Source organism: Myxocyprinus asiaticus, chromosome 49, assembly GCF_019703515.2.
Source record: "Myxocyprinus asiaticus isolate MX2 ecotype Aquarium Trade chromosome 49, UBuf_Myxa_2, whole genome shotgun sequence".
Taxonomy (NCBI): domain Eukaryota; kingdom Metazoa; phylum Chordata; class Actinopteri; order Cypriniformes; family Catostomidae; genus Myxocyprinus; species Myxocyprinus asiaticus.
The window spans coordinates 18,496,530-18,519,790 of NC_059392.1; the positions used below are offsets into that span (position 1 = coordinate 18,496,530).

General features: G+C 38.0%; 1 protein-coding gene across 10 annotated transcripts in view; it reads right to left on the reverse strand.

Moving 5' to 3' along the window:
• The window catches only part of LOC127438127 (phospholipid-transporting ATPase IF-like), a 105,590-nt gene extending 84,248 nt beyond the window's left edge, over positions 1 to 21,342 (reverse strand). For all 10 annotated transcript variants that reach the window (XR_007896653.1, XR_007896650.1, XR_007896651.1 and 7 more), the window contains exon 1: positions 21,083 to 21,342. Coding sequence is in view for 6 of the 10 variants with exons in the window: in XM_051693441.1 (XP_051549401.1) it covers positions 21,083 to 21,109 (27 nt within the window). In the remaining 4 variants the exon portion in view is untranslated. The remainder of the gene's footprint in view (positions 1 to 21,082) is intronic.
• Between the last annotated feature and the right edge of the window lie 1,919 nt (positions 21,343 to 23,261).

Here is a 23,261-nt window from a genome sequence, read left to right on the forward strand (position 1 = left end):
TTGCATAGACACAAACTCACGGATGACCTGGTGAATTATGCAAACACTCCTTCAGGAGCACTGCTGATTGCTAGACATTTTCCCATGAAAATCTATCAGGTCCATGTAATGAAACATTGACTACCTGAAAGATTTGCTCTTACTGAGCTTTCTTATTCAAAAAATACCGAAACTGTATGATTTTCATGACCTTCGGTTCTGTTAACAGTTCTTGAGTACATTTTCCCGCTGATGTAGATGGAAGACCATACTAAAATACGCTGCAGTTTATCCTGCTATGCTATTCAGTGGCAGCGCAGCCTCTCTTTTGAATCTACAGTAGGGATGTGCATGAGTAATCGATTAATCGGGTACTCCTTCAAATTTATATATTCGACTAGTAAAAACACTACTCGAATATTCCAATTAGATTTTCCTTTGTGCCTTTGCCTGCCATGGACAGCACTGAAACAGTTTCTCTCACCTAAATCTTGCAGTTAGTTCACCCAAAAAGAAAATTCTGACATTATTTTAAGTAACTGTATCGCTTCAAAAGACTTGGAATGTATGTTTTAATAGAGCTGTTCAGCCGTGACATCAATTTGTATTCAGCCTGGAAGTCTAATTTGCCATTGGTTCCCTTGAGATTTTCATGTTTTTTTTTTTATTTTATTTTTTTTACTTGTGTGTAAAAAAAGGCCTGTGGTAAACATTACATGACGATATGTGGACGTTTTGTTCTAACTTAAATTATACACCTCAAACGTGAATTTTGAAGCCACCATGTTTTTTTAAAAAAAGTATGTAATTCAATACGGCTTTAAAATTCACATTTGAGGTATGACTGTGTGATTTCCTTGATATTCAGACGTACTGTATAAGAGGTACATTTCAGAAAAATTTCCTCCCCAGTCTTAAAAGAGCATTTATAGTTGACACCCTTGTGAAACGTCTCGTTTTGAAATCTGTCTGTTCGTGACATCACAAAACATTGCTCGTTTGTATTTACACATCCCACAACATACGTCATCGCGCAGTTCAAGTCAAGAGAGCAGGCCTTGTGTATTCCTGGACACCAAAGGGGACCCATCTGGACTATTTTGAATTATTTTGTATATAAACATGAACTACACAGACTTTTTGACTGCTGCCATGTCTCTCGCCGCTTTTAAAAGACGCGGTGTCAAGTTACAACTCTGAAAGGGAGAAGCAATTCTCTTTTATTCAGCTGCTGCCTCTCGTTGTTTTGAACAGAAACGCATCATGGATGTGTTCTTTTGCCCATCTGCGCTATTTGTAATTGTTGATGTATGTAAACAAACTAGATGGACGTCTTTGGCCGTTTTGATGTGTTTCCAGCGATGTGTGCCTCAGTGCGCCTACAGTATGTGTGTGCATCATTTCACCGTGCTTTGGACTATGATGTGCATGTATTTTTGGGGGGCTCATATCAATGTGGATTGCTTGTGAACAGTCATAAAACGATTCAAGCTTTGCAAAGAAACTGTTATTGAAGGATGGGGCAGTTAAAAACACTTGGACACAATAAAAAAAAAATTAAGTAAACCTTTCACGTTTCATTCATGAATATTTCAAATGCCATGACTGTTTGACAGTTTATGGTGCTGAGTGTTAATAGTTGTGCTTGAGATGAACAGTTTAATATATTCAGATTCAATGTGTTGGATATGCGTTGTGTAAACCCAGCAATTTTGCTGTATAATGTTGAGGGGCTTGTTCATTCTCTTCTAATTAAGCTTGCTGAATTTGAGGGGCTGCATGATGTTAGCCAATCATAACAGTGGGTGTTTACGTTAAAGTTTTAAGGAGGCGCTCAGCCCAAAATTGAGCGTTTCAGACAGAGGGCCAAAAACAGGATGGAAAATGATCATATATTACCAAATTATGACTATTTTGGTGCAAAAAAAAAAACTTTTATAACATTATCATTGGACCTCAGGGAAGATAATACAATTATAAAAAAATAGCACTTGATGACCCCTTTAAAGTAAGTATTGTTAAACCGTAAAGGAATCGGAATCCGAACTGGAATAGTTACATTTCTTTCAATTCCCATACCTAGTTTTTTGTCTTATAATTTGGCAACCTAATCTGCCTACATTTTGGAACAGCCTTCGCTCCTTCGGGAGCACACCTACAAAGCCTTAAAATGCTGTCTAGGTAGGAAGCGCACTAGGTTTTGGAACAGAGCTGTAGTTTTCTGGTAGATGCAGCATAAAAAACTTCAATGGATTGAGTGAGAATTTAAATTTCTTAAGAGACCTTGAAAACAATTAGGAGGGATTAGTATTTCACACAGTACACTTCACAAACTGAGCCTGGATTTAGATTGTATTGAGAGCGAGCAGCCAGCAGAACACAAACAGCTTCTCCAGCCTGTGACAGTTTTTCATTCAGTTGTGTGGTAATAACAGGCTGAAAAGGCTTTCGAAAGATGCTATGTAATGAGTCATACTAAAGAGATAATGAAACACAGGCTGCAAAAAAAATTAGTGTAACAGAACAGGATGGCTAATCAAGTACATCAAATTAATTGGAAAGCAAGTGATGTAATATCTTTTGTCTTGACAGTCATACAGTCAACAGTCATAGAGCTGATAGTCTTCATACTGACTGTACAGAGGTGACTGAACAAGTAATTGCCACATAAATCTTAGGCACAGCTGTGTGACTGCTTCAGTTTGCTTTTCCATTTCTAAATTTACTCTTAGCTCAGAGTTAACAAAGACAGATACTGTTTATTAATTTATTGGATAGATACAGCAGGAAGAGGGCAAGATATTAGGGAGAAAGCCATTTCCAGGCCTAGAAATCACAATTTTAAACTTCCCTGATATTTCAGGTTTTCCATGACCTTGGGAACCCTGAAATAAATGACTCAATGTGACAAATATCTTTTAATTTTCACAAAATTAGGTCTGAATTTATTTTTGTATTAACTAATTTATTCATGTTTGAAATAATTTATTAGGGTACATTTATCTTTGTGTATTTTTTATTTATTCCTGTATTTATGTATTTGTCTATATATTTCTGTTTTTTTTTTTTTTCATTTTTTATTTATTTCTGTTGTACATCATCCTATAGCACCATGTTGAGGGTTCTTGGTTTTTTCTTCTTTTTCTGCTCTCACAATGTGAAAAAGACAACAGACACCTTAATGAACAACATCCCATGACTTATTCCACTGGACTACACTTACAGTATACTGTAAACTTTGGTTTCCTTCCCCAAATCCTCACTCGCATTTCTATCCCAGGTCTATTTTTGCGGGTCACTTTGAAATGGCATTTTCTCCTCTTTTATTTAATTCTCATCCCTCTTTGCATCCTTTACTGTGCAAATGTCTCTAAAGTAGGGAAATGCAAGAGACCAGATAACTTTTTCTTATTATTATTTGTCAAAATGACAGAAATCCTTTTGAATGATCAGGTTGAACGACAGAAAATTTGGACAAGATTTAGACGGTTGCTATAAAGAATGTTAAAGAAACATGCTGATTTGACTCATAGAGTGAAACTTTTAACTTTAAAGGCACTTTAACTTTGAAATACACCTGGGATTCTTATTTTGAAATGCTTGCGCTTGTTTGCGCTTTACTCATTGGCAGAGGGTGTACTTAAAAAAACTGAGTTATAATAATGGGCTTATAGGCTTATAATAATAATAAAATGAATAACAACAATAATAATACATTTAAATAGTTATTAAATCGGCCTGCAAAGGTCGGCAACTTTGCTTGTTTGTCAGTCTATTCCATTTCTTTTATGCACCGGCACCGTATTTCACACATTCCGTCTCCATTTCACAAGTATACTTGCTCAGAAACCTTTCAAGTTCATTATGCTGCTCTCTAGTCAGTTCCGCATGCTGGTAGAGGCAGCTATTCAAGAACGGCGCGAGACCGTGCACCCCCGCATACAGACGCACGTTGCTTCTATTGTTCTGTGGTCCGATTTCTAACTCATATAAATCGCGTAATACTGTATGGAATTCAACTGCTCACCCATTTCTGAGATCAATATGCAGTAGCAATTTTGCATAGTTTATTTCAAAGCTTATAACCCTTAAGAATGTGCATTTACTTTTAAATGGTAAAATAAGTGGATAGTTTAGCATGTTCAAAGGCAAGATGAAGATAAACTTGTTCCAGCTGTCATCTGATTTTTATAAAATGTGTAATACGTACATCTCACATCATTAATAAAAAAATTTTTTTTTGTCATTTCATGTAAAATACTAAATCAAATAACTACTGTATGTTCACAATTAAGTTTAATAATGACAGACAAATTATATAACAGAATCCCAGACATAGAGATCAGAATCAGAATCAGAATGAGCTTTATTGCCAAGTATGCTTACACATACAAGGAATTTGTCTTGATGACAGGAGCTTCCAGTGTACAACCATACAAAAACAATACAAAAACAGCAGCAAGACATAGATAATAAAAATAAAAAAAAAATAAAAAAAATAATTATACACATACGTACAGACACACACATACATACACATGAGTAGTGCAAATCTAATACAATCTGTTATGTACAGTGTAAATGTTTTTTTTTTTTTCCCCAGAGGAATGAAATGGCAGGAGAGGCTGGATGTGTTGGATACATATAAGAAAGACTAAACTGTGTGTTGCACATAGTTATTGCTCAATGGGGCAGTTTTAATTGTTCATGAGATGGATAGCCTGAGTGAAAAAAACTGTTCCTGTGCCTAACAGTTCTGGTGCTCAGAGCTCTGAAGCGTCGGCCAGAAGGCAACAGTTCAAAAAGGGAATGGGCAGGGTGAGTGGGGTCCAGAGTGATTTTTCCAGCCTTTTTCCTCACTCTGGAAGTGTATAGTTCTTGAAGGGGGGGCAGGGGGCAACCAATAATCCTCTCAGCAGTCCGAACTGTCCTTTGTAGTCTTCTGATGTCTGATTTCGTAGCTGAACCAAACCAGAGAGTTATTGAAGTGCAGAGGACAGACTCAATGACTGCTGAGTAGAACTGTATCAGCAGCGCCTGTGGCAGGTTGAATTTCCTCAGCTGGCAAATACGTTTGTATAAATATGCACGATTAATTTTATCGGCATAACAGCAAATTAAATAATATGTAGTAAGCACTCTTTGCTAACGCAGCAAAATAAAAATAAAATAAAAACGGAACCGTTTTGCATTCGCCATTAAAAGTGGTCCCGCAAATATAGGCTTATGTCATGCAGTTGAATTAAAGTTTTGGAAATTAAAATAAAATCCAGTGGAGAGAGTCTTCTTCACAAGCTCAAGGAACGATGATGAAAATATTTTCAGTCATCTCTAAGCTGGATCATTTCAAGTTTGATTGGATGCTTAGGTTATTGTTTTAAATGTGAATGGATGCAAGGAATGGAATGTTACAAATGCGGATGCACTCATTTCAATGCAACTATAATCTAATAAATATGTATTTATGTAAGAATTGCACTACGTTATTTTATATTTGTTTTAAAATGTTAAATTCTTTCAGAAATAAAGACAACACGCAGTGACTCAAGTGATTTATATTTTATGATGAATTTGGCCACGGCCACTGATCTAGAGTCAGCTTTCCCTTCCTGCTAGTAATTAAAGTTTGTATATGAGGTGGGGGAAATGAGACAGTTATTGGCCAGGGGAAGGCCTTGCCCAGTCTCATTCAAACAGATAAGGGAAATAAAACATGCACCCCTACAATAATCTACAACGTATTACAATATAAACAATTAAAAGTAAACATTGTCATATTTTATCAACACTATATCATTATCATTAACAGCTGATCTTTAGTGATCACTTGTCATACATTTCCGATGTAGCTTAATGATCTGCAACAGCTAAAAACACTCACAAGTGTGCTTGGAGAAAATACAACAGTGCCGCGTTTTCGCTCTGAGGGATGCAGCGCATGCATTTATTTAATTAAATTGCATTCTTTTGAAGTCTGATTATCACATTAGGTTATATCACGAATCCTGTTTTTCTGCCTCCAAATTTAAGACCTCTTTAAATGATTAAGACTTTTGTTGTATCATTTAAGACTTTTTATGACCTTACATTTTGGAAAACTGAATTTAAGACATTTTAAGCCTTTTTTTGGATCCGCGGGAACCCAGTTATAGTGCAGATTTGGTCCTCCATAGATGTGATAGTAGAAAATATAATCACACCTTTCAAACTACTTAAATCATAAGTGACATGGCACGTCCACTCTATTCATTTAGGCAAGGAGAGAAATTCAGTCTGATCAGTTTGACAAAGGCGCTCATTCGCTCTGCTTATTAGGTAACAAAAAATCTGTCTGAATTTCATTAAGAGGAATGAGTCTGCCACTCGAGTAAAGCACCTTTAATTAAAAATGTATTGGGGAAGCGGCAGCCGCAGCATCAGTGTGAAGCTAATGAGATGAGGACACACAGCTACCTCTTTATCCTGATCTGCCTGTCTGAAATCTTTAAAGTAGTGGTCGACCAATAAATCGTCAATATTCTGAAATTTTTAACAATCAGCATCGGTCGATACATTTTCCTGTTTAGTCTATTAGTTTCTCAAGCCACGTCGTGACCGAGAATCGCCTGCTTGCAGGTGAAGGAGCCGTCTGAGAGATGTTAATGACCAATCACAGTTCATTTTGTTGTTAGAGTCATTGTGTTACCACAATAATGTGTGCAACACAGTCTCATTTAAATGGTCCCGCATATCAGAGCCACGACAGACGCGTATGAGCTCATGCTTTAATTGCTCAGGTGTTTCATTCTCTCTCTCTCTCTCTCTCTCTCTCTCTTCTACAGTTTCCAGTAACTGTTAATGGTCTTTTGTCTAATGATAAATATCAATAAAACTTCTATCATAAACCATCTATCATAAACCATCTGCAGATTTCTTGTTTAAAGTTTAATTTACAAACCCCATGCGTTTCATTCTGCCTCTCTTTTCTCAACAGTTCCCTGCAACTGTAAACTGTGTTGTCTAATGATACAAAGTTAATATCAATAAAAATTTAATATCACATATCTTCTGCAAAAATGCGGATATCTTGTTTAAACAGATTTCACTCAAAAACCTCCCGAAACTTGCGCAAATCCCTTTTCTTCCTGATGAGTGCTCATATATATATATATATATATATATATATATATATATATACACACACTATATTGCCAAAAGTATTCGCTCAACCATCCAAATAATTGAATTCTGGTGTTCCAATCACTTCCATGGCCACAGGTGTATAATGAAGCACCTAGGCATGCAGACTGCTTCTACAAACATTTGTGAAAGAATGGGCCGCTCTCAGGAGCTCAGTGAATTCCAGCGTGGTATTGTGATAGGATGCCACCTGTGCAACAAGTCCAGTCGTGAAATTTCCTCGCTACTAAATATTCCACAGTCAACTGTCAGTGGTATTATAACAAAGTGGAAGCGATTGGGAATGACAGCAACTCAGCCATGAAGTGGTAGGCCACGTAAAATGACAGAGCGGGGTCAGCGGATGCTGAGGCGCATAGTGCGCAGAGGTCACCAACTTTCTGCAGAGTCAATCGCTACAGACCTCCAAAGTTCATGTTGCCTTCAGATTAGCTCAAGAACAGTGCGTAGAGAGCTTCATGGAATGGGTTTCCATGGCCGAGCAGCTGCAACCAAGCCATACATCACCAAGTGCAATGCAAAACGTCGGATGCAATGGTGTAAAGCACGCTGCCACTGGACTCTAGAGCAGTGGAGACGCGTTCTCTGGAGTGACGAATCACACTTATCCATCTGGCAATCTGATGGACGAGTCTGGGTTTGGCGGTTGCCAGGAGAACGGTACTTGTCTGACTGCATTGTGCCAACTGAAGTTTGGTGGAGGGGGGATTATGGTGTGGGGTTGTTTTTCAGGAGCTGGGCTTGGCCCCTTAGTTCCAGTGAAAGGAACTCTGAATGCTTCAACATACCAAGAGATTTTGAACAATTCCATGCTCCCAACTTTGTGGGAACAGTTTGGGGATGGCCCCTTCCTGTTCCAACATGACTGCACACCAGTGCATAAAGCAAGGTCCATAAAGACATGGATGAGCGAGTTTGGTGTGGAAGAACTTGACTGGCCTGCACAGAGTCCTGACCTCAACCCGATAGAGCACCTTTGGGATGAATTAGAGCGAAGACTGCGAGCCAGGCCTTCTCGTCCAACATCAGTGTCTGACCTCACAAATGCGCTTCTGGAAGAATGGTCAAAAATTCCCATAAACACACTCCTAAACCTTGTGGAAAGCCTTCCCAGAAGAGTTGAAGCTGTTATAGCTGCAAAGGGTGGGCCGATGTCATATTGAACCCTATGGATTAAGAATGGGATGTCACTTAAGTTCATATGCGTCTAAAGGCAGATGAGCGAATACTTTTGGCAATATAGTGTACATATATTCATCTTAAACTCGTTTTATAATAGCCGGGATCAAAACTGTTTCCCTCTGACTCACAAATGTTGCGTGACAGTCAGTCCGTTACACTCCAAGCAGGCGATCCGGGCTGAGTAAACTGAAAGTGGTCAGTAGTTTGCTGTGCTCGATGGATCCACACAATAGAGACAGAGCAACTTAAAAAAAAAAAAAAAAAAACGATTCATGTGCGCTATAAGTAAATGTCATATTTACTGTGTGCACTCTATGAATAGGGATGCACCGATCTGATACCTGGATCGGTATCGGCTCCGATACTGAAGCTTTTAAATGGACCGGGTATCGGTCCGACGAGCCCGATCCATATCCGATACTGTGTGTTAGTCATGTTCGTTACTGTCAAGCTAAAAAAAAATGACATAAAAGAACCATTAAAACACCATTAAAGCAGTTCATATGACTCGTGCATTTTATTCAAAGCCACTTGAAGATGTGTAATAGCGATATTGAGATTTCCGATATCGAAATCGGAAGAGAAAAAGTGGTATCGGTGCATGCCTATCTATGAACTGTATGTACAATTATTAGTTTGTCTTTTTGTAGGAAAATGTGATGCGTACATACCGTTTGTGGTTGCTAGACTACTGTTTGCACTGTTCTTCCTAATGTATTACAATTTCTTTATGTGCAAACAATTAATAAAATGGGAAGACTAAATAGAAACCAGGAGAAACTGCTATCTACCATTTAAAACACTCAAAATCAAGTTTTGTTAAACTTTAACATAAACAATGTTAAAGTTTTGTGTGAACGTTTGAGTAAATATAATGCTAAATAAAAGTTAATTCATTTTCCAGCCAATTTATGTGTATGTAATTTACTATTATATTAAATTGTGTGATATATTGGCATTATATCAGCCACCCTGTTTTCTGGATATCGGTATCGGCCATTTTAAAACTGCTATGAGTCAATACTTATGGAGTAATCCATTATTTTGTAAAGGGGGTGAAAATTAAAAAATTTGCCTATAATTTTGGAGCAAAAATTACAGGTAAAAAAAAAAAAGTTGGCAGCATCAATATTTTAATTTTACACAGAGATAGGTAGGTCTATTACAAAAATCTGTTGACTTCAACACCACTTGTTGCATTATATACACCAATAGTTTGAGTCCACAAATATGGAAAAAAGAAAAAGTTGGAGTGCCTTTACTCTAACTAGAAGTATTTCAAATATCTTAATATCTTCTAAGGTTTTTTTTTGTTGTCAAAAATGAAATGGTCATTTTGACCCCTCCCTCAAAATAATAGATATTGAATTCATGGGATTTCATATTTTGGCTTTCATCATTATTAAATGTACATTTTTCACCAGTTAAAATTTTCAGAAGATATTTTGAACCTACATAGAGCCTAGGTTAATATTTTTAGCTATTGTTCACCAAAACATTTTTAAAATGGACGATTTCATGCCGGGACTTCTCTCAAAAGTTTTTAGTGACAACGCAACAAATCATTGATCCATTTTATTGAAACAGAGTACAAAAGAAGTGACTAGGCCAACAATAATTAAACTTTCCAACTTTTTCTGAATCTCAAGCAATGTGTGCAAAACAAAATGGCCAAATAAAAAGTGCATCAAAATCAATGAGATATTTTACAATGTTGGTTGATTTTTTATTGCCGACAAACTAACATTAAACATATTGTGAATATCTGAATTTATTACAAAGCGCTCTGGAATACTCTGGAATAGAGGTCTGCACGGGCCTTAAAATGAAACCCGAACCTGACCCGTACCCAAGACCGTGTAGTCTAACCCAACCAAAATCTTTTCAGCTTCATTTATATGTCAGGCTGTATGTTCACCGTTGTTTATTCCTGTATATGTTTCTTTAATGTACAAATTTATTTATTATGCATATTCCATGCATACCCGGCCCGAACGATATCGTCAGATACCGAACCCGAAATTGCTTACTATCTAATTTCTTTTCCTAGCAAGTACTGTTGCAATAGGCTGTATTTTATGTAAGCATATAGGCAACATTCGTAACAGTACTGAAACAGTAAACATACACAGTTTTAACAAGGCACGGCAGCACCTCAGTGCACTAGAGCGGAAGGGAAAAAAGCATTACCTTACCGATAATTTGCTGAAACTTCACTTGGCGCAGAACAATCTGGAATAATATGAAACCATGCAACAGTCCCCTCTATGCAGCCTGAACTTGTTCAGAACGTTAAATCTTTGTGACACCTGCGCTAAAAACAATCTAGACGCAGCGCAAAGAATGAAACAGAGCACAGGTGTCTCAACATGCATTTTTGAAAATGTTAAGTTCTTTTTAACTTGTTAAAATATGCCTGTCCTGCGCACTGGACACTGAAGAAAAAGCGAGACACGGTGCAAATGTCAAAGACATTCGTCCAGCATGTGTTTACATAGGAAACTTTCGTAAACAAAAAAACCCACAAAATATGTAACCACTCTAAACACAACAATGGATTATAACAATGCAAAACCACAGACGAGACATGCAGATATGGCTATACTGATCTGTAACATGATGACTGAAACTGAAATGGAAACAAAGCACAGAGCTCAGCTGCTGATCTCTGCAATCACATAACAGTGTCAGGACACAATGACTAATTAACATGGGAACAAAATGACCTTTTTCTTTTACTTGGGCTCTATTGACCCTTGCATGCCAAGACATTTGACAGATATAGGTGACAAAACTCACAGGCAGGCTCCAACTTAAGGCTTGGGTATTATTTCTTTTTTCTGCATTCCGGGTAGGGATGTGCATGACTAGTAGAATTAAAGGTACTGATGCTGCTGGTCGACACTGGAATTACTAGTCAGTCAATATTTTTCCCCATTAAACTGTTTAACATTTTTACACATTTATATTTGGCTTTATATTTTAACAAAGGCAACGATTAAATTACTGTCATGCTAATGTTACATTTTAAATATAATAATACAATTATTAAAAAAGAAGACATATGGAGCAGATGTATAGAAAGTTTCAGTTTTCTCTCATAGATTTGGCTTACCTCTGAATAATTTTTAACAATGTCCTGACTGGTTTAATATGTTAATTGTTTTGATCGTGAATATAGTATGTTAAATGGTGAGTTGGTGAATTGCGTTTATAACAGGCTATTATTGCTCAATTACTATTCATTAAATTGCTTTCCATAAAAATGCCTGTATTCACTAATGTTGATTCAATGAATGTGTGTCATGTTCTATATTTAATGTACAATGATCATAATGCAAGGCAAACACTTTGCAGATAAATGCCCCTTTTCAGCGGAAATTAGTCTCAAATTTGGCTGTTGGAATAGATGAAGCATTTTAAATTGGTCGCATAAATGTTTTTTGACTATTTTGAATATCTGATGGTTTCTTTTTAGACAAGTCGACTCCAAAATGTTCATTTAAACGTCAGTGAAATTAGTCATTCCGCACATATCTAGTTCTGGGTCTTCTTGCACACGGCTGAGCTTGATCCCTTCAAAATAAACTCTTTTGACCACGAGCGAATACGAACGCGTTCAAAGCATGTGCACTACGACTTTTAGCAGTCAATGGTAGATGCATGTGCAGACAGTGCGCACAAACGAGTACTATCTGTGTGTCGAAAAAATCTGGGCCGCTCGAGGCAGTTCACGCACACTGTGCTAATGACTGAATTTGTGTCAAGCATACTGTGTGAGTTCCGATCAGCAACGTGGACAACCGAAGTATACTTTGGCCTTTAAAAGTAGTGGTGTACCCAAAAAGAAAATTGTCACCATACTTCATCCACAAGTCTACGGCTTGTTGTCAAAACTTGATGATTTGAGTTATCCACCTTTTTCCTGAATGCGGAAGTGTTTCACTTTTCACTCGCAACGGCGCATGTTCTTCGCGGATATGATGTTTAGTGTATTAAATATGTAAAAATTGTCAAAAAAGAATGTGGTCCATAGGGCCAATACTTTAGAGAGCTTTTTTTTGACAGTGCCACACCCATTAAAGTTTGGAGTGGGTGGATGATATGAAGCGACAGCCTTCATTAACTACTTTGAGTTATGACAGCCAACAACTGCTGAGCCTAAAGTCATTTTTACTCCAACTAACACATAAAATGGTTATTGTGCTCTGTCAGAAACACCAGTGTTGGTGGTTTAACATTGTTTCTTATGGAGACCGGAACTAGAATTATCATGGCAGCACCAAGTGGTTAGTCAGGAAAACTGTGAATAAAATAAGCTTAAAGGAATATTCCGGGTCTAATACGAGTTAAGCTCAATCTACACCATTTGTGGAATAATGTTGATTACTTCAAAAGATCTTTTCTACTCGTCCCTCCTTTTGGGTAAAACAAAAATCAAGGATATAGTCAGGCACTTACAATGGAGGTGAATCGGGCCAATTTTTGGAGGGGTTGATGGCAGAAATGTGAAGCTTATAATTTTATAAAAGCACTAACTTTAATTCTTCTTTTAACACTAGAGTATTATTTGAGCTGTTAAGTTGTTAACATTTTTATTTTTACGTGGTTTCAGAGAATAAAGTGTTACGTCATCATGGCAACGATGTAGTAAAATTGAACAGATTCATCAAGCAACTTTATCATATTAAAATTGCGTTAACATGCATATTGTTCACATCTTGTAGCTATACTTTTGAAACGGTGAGTACTTCAACATTTAAGGATTGGACCCACTCCAGCCCTCTACATTGAGAGTAAATCACTCGCATATGCGAGTAAATTTCATGCTATGTGACTAAAATGTCTGTTATTAGCCACTGGCGAGTAAAAATTTACATTTCACTCGCCAGTGATTGAGTTGTGTAGTGTCAAAGCATTGAGACCCTTTTACTGAATAAAAAGCAGGTGATTAAGAAGCTGGCTTCAGCCTCGTCTTTCCCTGCATGCTGTGTCTTATGAGCATTTGTGTCTCATTCAGTTGAGTGTCTCATGAAACCCCACCGTGGATGTCACACGCAGCTCTCTTCTCAAGCACTCTGATTTGCACGGCATCTACAGAGGCTCGCGCCAAACTCCCACAAAAATATAAATGGGGTATAAACGTATTAATTTAATAGTGAATGCAAAGTAGGGCTGTCAACTGGGCAGATAAACTAAGTTAGAATTTTTACCTTAAATATTTTCAAAATTCTAATAATATTAAAAATTGTAAAGTCAGCAGATTTTTTTAAATTGATGTCATTTCCTTAGTCCACAAGAGGGCGCATTAAATACATAAACCATACAGCACCGTTATATTACTGCAAATAACATTCCTGGCTGTTAAAAAAAACAAAAAAAGAGCATTTCATTTTCAACTAATGTGCATAAAATAAATAAATAAAAAGTTTTAGTCAGTCCATATTCTCAAATGTTAAGTCAAAAGTAAAATGGGGGGGGGGGGGACGCTTCAATAGACAGTTCACATGCTGTTACACTTGAACTGATTCCTACTACTCCAGACTCAAGCTTCATAATAACAGCGAAATACCATGTTTTTTTATTCAGTACAGTTGTATGTAGAGTATCAATATTCACAGATAGCAGAGGTATTCGGCTGATCTCGGTGGTGAAGCGGCTCAGACTATGAGCACAGGCCAGGTGCTGTTCAAACAGATGAAGCACACAGTTACAGTTTGTATGGTTTGGAGTGTTTTTGAGGCTACAGCCACAGACCTGGATGAGCTCACAGATACTGTTACATCATATATCAGTTTCTGTGAGGATATGTGCATTCCTACTAGGACTTATTTAAAGTTCAACAATGACAAACCGTGGTTTACAGCAGAGCTCAGGCAGCTTCGTCAGGCCAAAGAGGATGCTTACAGGGGTGGGGATAAAGTCTTGTACAATCAGGCCAGGAACACACTGAACAAGGAAATCAGAGAGTGACTAAAAGAAGATACTCTGAGAAGCTGAAAAACAGGTTTTCAGCTAACGACCCTGCATCAGTGTGGAGTGGAATGAAACAACTCACAAATTACAAGACTCCTACCCCCAAACCTGTGGTGGACCAACAACTGGCTGACGACCTGAATGTGTTCTACTGCAGATTTGAAAGGCCCAATCTCATACCCCACACCCACTCTGACCTTCACTTCACACAAACACCAACACCTCCTGCAACCCCCCTCCTGCTACTTAATCTGCACTTAAGATCTGTGAAGATGATGTGAGCCACGTCTTTCGGAAACAAAAGACGACGAAACTTCAGGCCCAGATGGCGTCTCACCAGCGTGTCTTCGATCCTGTGCTAACCAGCTGGCCCCCATCTTCACACAGATCTTCAATAGATCACTGGAGCAGTGTGAAGTTCCATGCTGCTTCAAATGCTCAATCATTATTCCTGTCCCAAAGAAACCAAAAATCACAGGATTTAATGACTACAGACCTGTCGCCCTGACGTCTGTGGTCATGAAATCATTTGAGAGACTGTTGCTGGCCCACCTGAAGAACATCACTGGACCCTTTCTAGATCCCCTTCAATTTGCTTATCGAGCAAACAGGTCTGTTTGCATCATATCCTGCAACATCTGGACAGACTGGACAGAGACATATGCAAGGATCCTTTTTGTGGACTTCAGTTCGGCTTTCAACACCATCATCCCAGCTATACTCCAGAATAATTTACACCAACTCTCTGTTCCCATGTCTATCTGTCAGTGGATTACCAGCTTTCTGATGGACAGGCAGCAGCTTGTGAGACAGGGAAAACTCACTTCCAGCACCTGTACAATCAGCACTGGTGCCCCACAGGGATGTGTGCTCTCCCCACTACTCTTCTCCCTCTACACCAATGACTCCACTATCGGTCTCATTTGAGATGATGATGAGTCTGCATACAGAAGGGAGGTTGAACAGCTGGCTGTCTGGTGCAGTCAAAACAACCTTGAGCTGAACATGCTCAAAACGGTGGAGATGATTGTGGACTTTAGGAGGAACACCCCAACACTGACCCTCCTCACCATTCTAAACAGCTGGAGTCATGGTTTTTGGGCACTACCATCTCACAGGACCTGAAGTGGGAGACACACATTGACTCCATTGTGAAAAAGGCCCAGCTGAGGTTGTACTTCCTTTGCCAGCTGAGGAAGTTCAACCTGCCACAGGCGCTGCTGATACAGTTCTAATCAGCAGTCATTGAGTCTGGCCTCTGCACTTCAATAACTCTCTGGTTTGGTTCAGCTACAAAATCAGACATCAGAAGACTACAAAAGGACAGTTTGGACTGCTGAGAGGATTATTGGTTGCCCCTGCCCCCCCTTCAAGAACGATACACTTCCAGAGTGAGGAAAAAGGCTGGAAGAATCACTCTGGACCCCACTCACCCTGCCCATTCCCTTTTTGAACTGTTGCCTTCTGGCCGACGCTTCAGAGCTCTGAGCACCAGAACCGTCAGGCACAGGAACAGTTTTTTCACTCAGGCTATCCATCTCATGAACAGTTAAATTGCCCCACTGAGCAATAACTATGTGCAATACACAGTTTAGTCTTTTTTATTTATCCAACACATCCAACCTCTCCTCTAAAAAAAATACAAATTAAAAATAAAAAACATTTGCACTGTACATAACAGATTTGTATTTTGCACTGTACATAACAGATAACAGATTTGCACTACATATGTGTGTATGTATGAATGTGTGTCTGTGTGTGTATGTACATGTGTATAATAATTGCTGCTGTTTTTGTATTGTTGTACACTGGAAGCTCCTGTCACCAAGACAAATTCCTTGTATGTGTAAGCATACTTGGCAATAAAGCTGATTCTGATGATAATTAAATGTCATATTCGTGAAAGACCTAAAACAGACAATTAATCGTCATTGCCCTAAAACAGGCAATTAATCGTCATAATCGCAATTATTGGTTTGACAGTTAATCGTCAGCCAAATTTCTTAATCATGACAGTCCTAATTTTAATTTTCATATTAGGTTCCAACCTTGTGAATTTTTTTGTTAAAAATGTGTATGAAATTTCAAAGTGAAAACATATCATTATTAAAAAAGCAATTTCATGACATCATAAAAATAGATAGAATGTGAAGTGTACATTTTAAATGTAAAATTATAAGGTGAAATATAAAATGTACAATATATTATATTGCATGAAGTCATATATATGAAGAGGCCCCATTTCTCTGTTTACTTAATATCTTTTTCAGTTGCATTATGCTTATATGTCATCAAAGTCTGGTGAGTAAAAACAAAAATGTACTACCCAATGGTAATTCTTTCTCCAACATGACCATAGAGGGTTGCATTCACTTCCATTGTAAGTGCCTCAATAGCCGCTTTTCCACTATCAGGCCAGTGCAAACCAGGGCTATCAACAGGTCAGCCGGGGCCAATAGCCTCGGACCTCAAGCCGCAAGACCAAAATCTATCTGCATTCCCACCATCGGGCTAATAGCCCCACAGCGTTGAACCTAAAACCCGCCCTTAATAAGCCACCCTAGTGCCAAAGTCATACACTCCGCCCATTTCACAAGCAAGATGGAAGCTCAAGCTGAGGTATCAGACTCTGGAGACTAGCTAGCCCTAAAATTAACCCGAATTTGTATTGTGACTGCGATTTTTGTTTTTTAGACCTGATTTTCGTCTAATGACAAGTACTGATGATTTTCCACTCTCCGTTGATCTGTTGAGGTAAGCTGGTAGCTAGATATGAAAAACTGGGAAATTAGAGGTTTCAAACTTGGTGGTGAAACCTCTGACCTGACTCAACGAAACTCAACTGACACAACTGGCCCTGACACACACTAGAACAACCTAATTTGGCCTGATAGTGGAAACACGGCTAATGTAGGAGGGATGAGTCGAAATTAATGTTTGTGGTAATCAACACTGTGCTACAAATGCTGTCGATTGAGCTTAACTTTTATTAAACCTGGAATCTGAATGCTTAGATTGGGCAAGAGCAATTACATGGACTGTACTGTGTAGTTTGCTCTTTCTAAACTGTCATATTAGGGAAGTTCTGTGAACTAACAGCAAAACTGCCCAATAGTTGTGTATCTCAGCTTTACAGGAACACTCTTCTGCTAATATAGAGCAAGTTAGGGGTCAAAGTAGCAATCAATGTGAAAAACCATGTGAAAAAAAAGATGTGGTTCTACACCACCAACTATTTCCATCTCACCTAACCATTCACAGTCAAGAGCTACACTGCCTGGCCCAAAAAAAAGTTGCATACTCTAATATTTCGTTGGACCGCCTGTAGCTTTGATTACTGTGCGCATTCGTCGTGGCATTGTTTCGACAACCTTATGCAACTTCACAACATTTATTTCCATCCAGAGCTGCATTAATTTTTGGCCGAGATCTTGTATTGATGACGGGAGAGTCGAACCACTCTGTAAAGTCTTCTCCAGCACATCCCAAAGACTTTTAATGGGGTAAAGGTCAGGACTCTCTGGTGGCCAATTGATGTGTGAAAGTGATTCCTCATGCTCCCTGAACCACTCTTTCACAATTTGAGCTCAATGAATCTCGGCACTGTTGTCCTGGAATATCCCCGTGATGTCAGGGAAGAAAAATCCATTGATGGGATAACTTGGTCATTCTGTAAATTCAGGTAGTCAGCTGACTTCATTTTATTGCCGCATAACGTTGCTGAGCCTAGACCTGACCAACTGAATCAACCACAGCTCATAACACAACGACACAACTGCATAGTGGGCACTATGCATGACGTGTACATCGCTTCATGCACTTCCCTTCTTACCCTGACGCACCATTCGCTTTGGAATGGGGTAAATCTGGACTCATCAGACCACATTACCTATTTCCATAGCTCCACAGTCCAATCTTTATGCTCCCTAGCAAACTGAAGCCATTTTTTTCCAATTAACCTCACCAACAAATGGCTTTCTTGTGGCCACACAGCTGATTAGCTGTTCACTATTAAATATGTGTGAGTTCTACTGTCGATTTTTTACGATGTGACCAAGCGTTTTAGTGATCTCCGATCATGATCATTCAAGATTTTTTTCCGACCACATTTCTTCCGTGAAGCTGACAATTCACCACTATCCTTCCAGGTTTTAATAATGCGTTGGACCATTCTTAACCCAATTCCAGTGATTTCAGCAATCTCCTTAGTTGTTTTCTTTGCTTGATGCATACCAATAATTTGCCCCTTCTGAAACACAGTAACATCTTTTAAACGACCACGGAATACGTCTTCTGACATGGTTGTTTAAGAAACAAGAAGCTACACACTGCATCAGTTAGGGTTAAAAGAATTGTTGCCAGCTGAAACATATTAATCACTGCAATAATGATCCAATCATTATTTAAATCCAAACAGCGCCTTTTTTTTTTTTTTTTTTTTTTTTTTTTTGGCCAGGCAGTGTAGTTTGCAGCTTCTGGGTAGAAAACCAACAGCAAACACAACAGACCATATCTAAAGACACTTACTGAGTGAAAAGATCATATAAAAAATGGTTTCTTTTAAATTACTACAAGCAGCCAGAGATATCAGTAAGTGAGAAACAATCACAAGACAGCATTACACATCTAACCACCATTCAATCCTGTGACAAATTCTGTATTTCCAAATCCAGAGCTCCAACATATCTTGACCAATGAATTTCCATGATTTTTTTTTTACAGTCGTTCAGAATTATGAAATTAAATATTTTACAGGTGAGCTTAACTTGAAAGAATTACATGCCTGCAAATCACAACTTCCCACAAAACTCCTTGATATTTCCAGATTTTCCATGACATGGGAACCCTCAAAATCGTATTACCAGACAGGTTGTTAACATTAACACACAGGCTGCAACACCTTAGGTGTGGATGCTATGACATCATCCTTATGACATTTTTGTTCAATGGAAAAAGACGGCAACACATGCTCTTGCAACATAACTGCAATTTCAGAGCTTTACCAACAAAACCCGATTAAAACAAAACTGTCGCAGACTAACGTAATGCCATTTTTTTATGTCAAATAAACAGGCAAGGCTTATTTAGCATTGCTTATACAAGGCCACAATACAGCCTACCGATGCTTTTGTTATTGCCTTTAACCTTTATTGCATTACGAGACCACAAGAGAGGCAGAATCTGTGAAGTTTATTGTATGCCTCTGAAGTAAAATTGTCAGAGGTTTATATAATCAAAACAAACAAATAACCGCACGAAGAGCAGCACAGGAGCTTCGCAGTGCCGCACGGGATTCCCTCCAAAACAAGATTATTGATCTATCACTTGTTGTTTTGCCTCAATCATGTCAAATCTGACCACCTGCTGCTTAATAAACAGTTTACATATGAAAATGTATATGTAAATAATTTTGCCGAGGCAAAACGTTGACCTGTGTCTTTACTTAAAATCATTTAACCCTTGTGCGTCAATAAAAATAAAAAAAAGTTACTCAGAGGTCCTTAGAGGAAAAAAACTGCCATAATAATATTATATATGAATATTATTTTCCACTTTTAATGAATTATTTTTTTTAACCAACATCAGTCCTGATCATAACTACCAAATATTCATTTATTTTCAGGATTTTAACCCTTTAAATGCCAGTTTGTTTATATAATGCCACTGTTATCTTTTATGAAGAAAAACAAAACAAAAAATGCATTATTTTCCACAATTTTTTTTTTTTTTTTTTTTTGCTTTTTGGATTATCACAGTCTGGGATATGTCAATGATTAGCAACAACATTGATTCTGATGCATGATTATTTTTTGTGCAGTGTCAGATTTAAAAAAATAAATAAAATAAAAACACACTCAGGACCTTACAGGACAAAAATGTCTGTCAAAAAACTGCCATAAAAATATTATATATTAATAATATTTTCCACTTTCACTGACTTAGATTTTTTAATCAATGTCAGTCCTTATCATAACTACCAAATATTCATTCATTTTCATCATTTTAACCCTTTAAATGCAAGTTTGTTTACATAATGCCAGTTGTTTTTTTTACACACACACACACACACACATACAAAACACACTCTGACATCCATACCAACACACCCACACAATTTTAGCTGCATCATTTATTAAATTGGTCTGCAGTGCTCTATAATACAGCAAACAGAAAACAGGACAAAAGCATGTATTTGCTCCATAGGCTAAACTTGACAAAAATGGCGCCATCTGGTAGAAAATATTAAGAATTAAAATTTTGAAGCCAGGGCTCCGGAATGAAAGCATAATATCATAGAATTCATGATTTTATGCTTTAATGGCATTGGTATTAACTATTGCCGTTTTAATGAGTTTTAGTGGGGACATTTTTGTTCTGAAGGTCCTGAGTGTAACTATTTTGTGTACACAGTGTATTATAGATGTATTATAGGAACTGAGGTTAAAATATCGAAATTCCCCCCAAAATACAACCCTTTGGCAAAATGTATTGCCGTTGGCATTACCACAGCCAAAATGATCGAAAAAGAAAAAAATAAATAAATGAAAAAGACAAAAATATCCCGAAGGCCGCACAAGGGTTAATTCGATCATTTTAATCATTTAATAAGCCATTTAGACATTTGACGATAGCTTGGAGCTTAGTGACAAAAAAAAAAAAACTTATGAAAATATCATAAAAAAGAAGCATAAAATAATTAATGTATGAAAATTCTAAGTAATAAAACAGAATGTAAAGGCTCATATAGAGTGAGAGTGTGTCTTACCAGCTGCTGACGGATCCAGCGAATCATCCTCAAAGTCTCGAGCTAGCGCAGTCTGCTAGCCCGCCTCACTGACACAAATCCCCACAACATAAATAAACGTGCTTCCCCTGAAGAGTCCTGCTCTAGGCATTACACAGAACCCCTGCGTACATCGCTAACACACAGATCCCGAGCCATTCTGCAGCTCAAAGCCGCTGCGCTGATGTGGAAACGCGAATACAAACACACCAAACTGCACTTGACGGAGATGACTTCTGACTAACAACATCCCGGAAGTGACGTCTCCCAGAACTGAAACCTGAAGCTGTCAACGGTTGAGGGTTGTGACACACGTTCAAGAGCTTTCTGATGCATTTAAACCAAGTGAATATTCTGGGTTTAGTACACTTGTCATGTAATCCAAATTTGATTGATTGTCAAACAGATATTTTAGACACAGCACTCTTCACTTTAAAGGAAAAGTTCCCCCTACAAAATAATTATTGTCATTTACACACATGTTGTTTCAAACCTGTATGCTGTTATTTTTTTCTTCTTCGGTGGAACACTAAAGGGGAATTTTGGAAGAATCTATACGCAGGTCTTTTCCATATAACAACATAGTGATCACCAGCATTGGGTGCAATCTGATTACAAAGTAATTTGTTATAAAGGCCGATTAATACTTTTGCGTCAAACCTACTGCATAGGCTCCACAAAATGGCCAATGCGGTGGCCTGCATTTTTAATTCTGTGTTGGTGTGTCTGCATCATTCTGCAAGTACACAACAAAAGTGCTAGCATATTGAGAAACTGTCTTTATTTCATTTCATAAAAAAACTCAACCAAACCAATGGAATTTGTGGACTCAGAAGTATTTATTAAATTATTGAAGCATTAAAAACACCTTCATCAAAGTATGCGAACATGTTGAGATTTATGTACAAATTATTTATTTTACATGTTGCCTGCTCTGCAACGAGAAAATAAATACATATTCTATACTTTTGATGCTCCATGCTGAAAAAAAGAAATAAAATTAATTAATTATTCTGGGGGAGGGTCTCTGGCTACAAAGAGGACCAATCACAGTTGTTGAGATCTGCATCGATGCGACACGTTGTTACATTTTCGAAGAGGTGCACATCAGGCTATGGCGTAGGTCCGACGCAATCGGCCATTACCTAATTACTTTTTCATAAAGCAGTGTAATGCATTACATTTTAAATTCTTGTAATCAGATTACAGTTACTGACTTCCAGCTAGGCTAATTAATTTTAAGTACATTAATTTGGTTACACATGTTTCCAAAAATATATTATAACACATTTCAAACTTGAATTATGTTTATATGTACGTCTGTTTGCATTTCTATGACCCCCAACATGCCTCGGGCATGTCGATCCTGGAAGCACTAATGACACCACATCTTGTCAGTTGATAGACCAATCACAGCAATGATAGGTGAGCCCCACCTCCCTCACTGCCACAGGTCCCTTCTTCATTCTCAGAATATTTTTTCTCTGTGCAACTGCAAGGAGGGAAGTGTGGTGAGATACCTCACTCCAGTTATCAGAGAACCAGGGTTACATGAGTAACCTAAAGTTCTCTTTCTAATATCCTTATGGATCTCACTATAGGATATAGCCAACTCCCGTATTGCTGATATGCTGTCCGAAGCAGACCAGTCAACCGACTTGTAGTGTCCAATGTATAAGAACCCAATCAAATTCCCAAAGAATGGATAGGGGAAAACAAAGAACACACTTGTGCTTTCACGGTGTTATTTTTTATTTATATTTTTTACACATCAGCAGATTGACTACCCAGACCAAGGACTGAATGAGCCAATGATGGCTCAGTAACATCCACTCTATAAAATCAGACAAATGTGTGAGGCAATGGCCAACTCGCAGCAGCACAAATATCTTGGACTGAAATGCAAAAAACAGCGCCCACTAGGTAGACATGCCTCTGGTAGAATGAGCTCTCAAGCCCTCTGGAGGTCACAACCCCAGGCTATTATAACTTAATATAATAGCCTCCACTACCCAATGAGACGTGTCATGATATGAGTCTGCCCTTACAAGAATCAGCCCACAAAATGAAAAGCTGATTACTTCTTAATGCCTTCATTCTTTCCACATACAAACATACAGTAGAGTATGAACTGGAAACAGATAGTGAAGCTGTCTTGTGC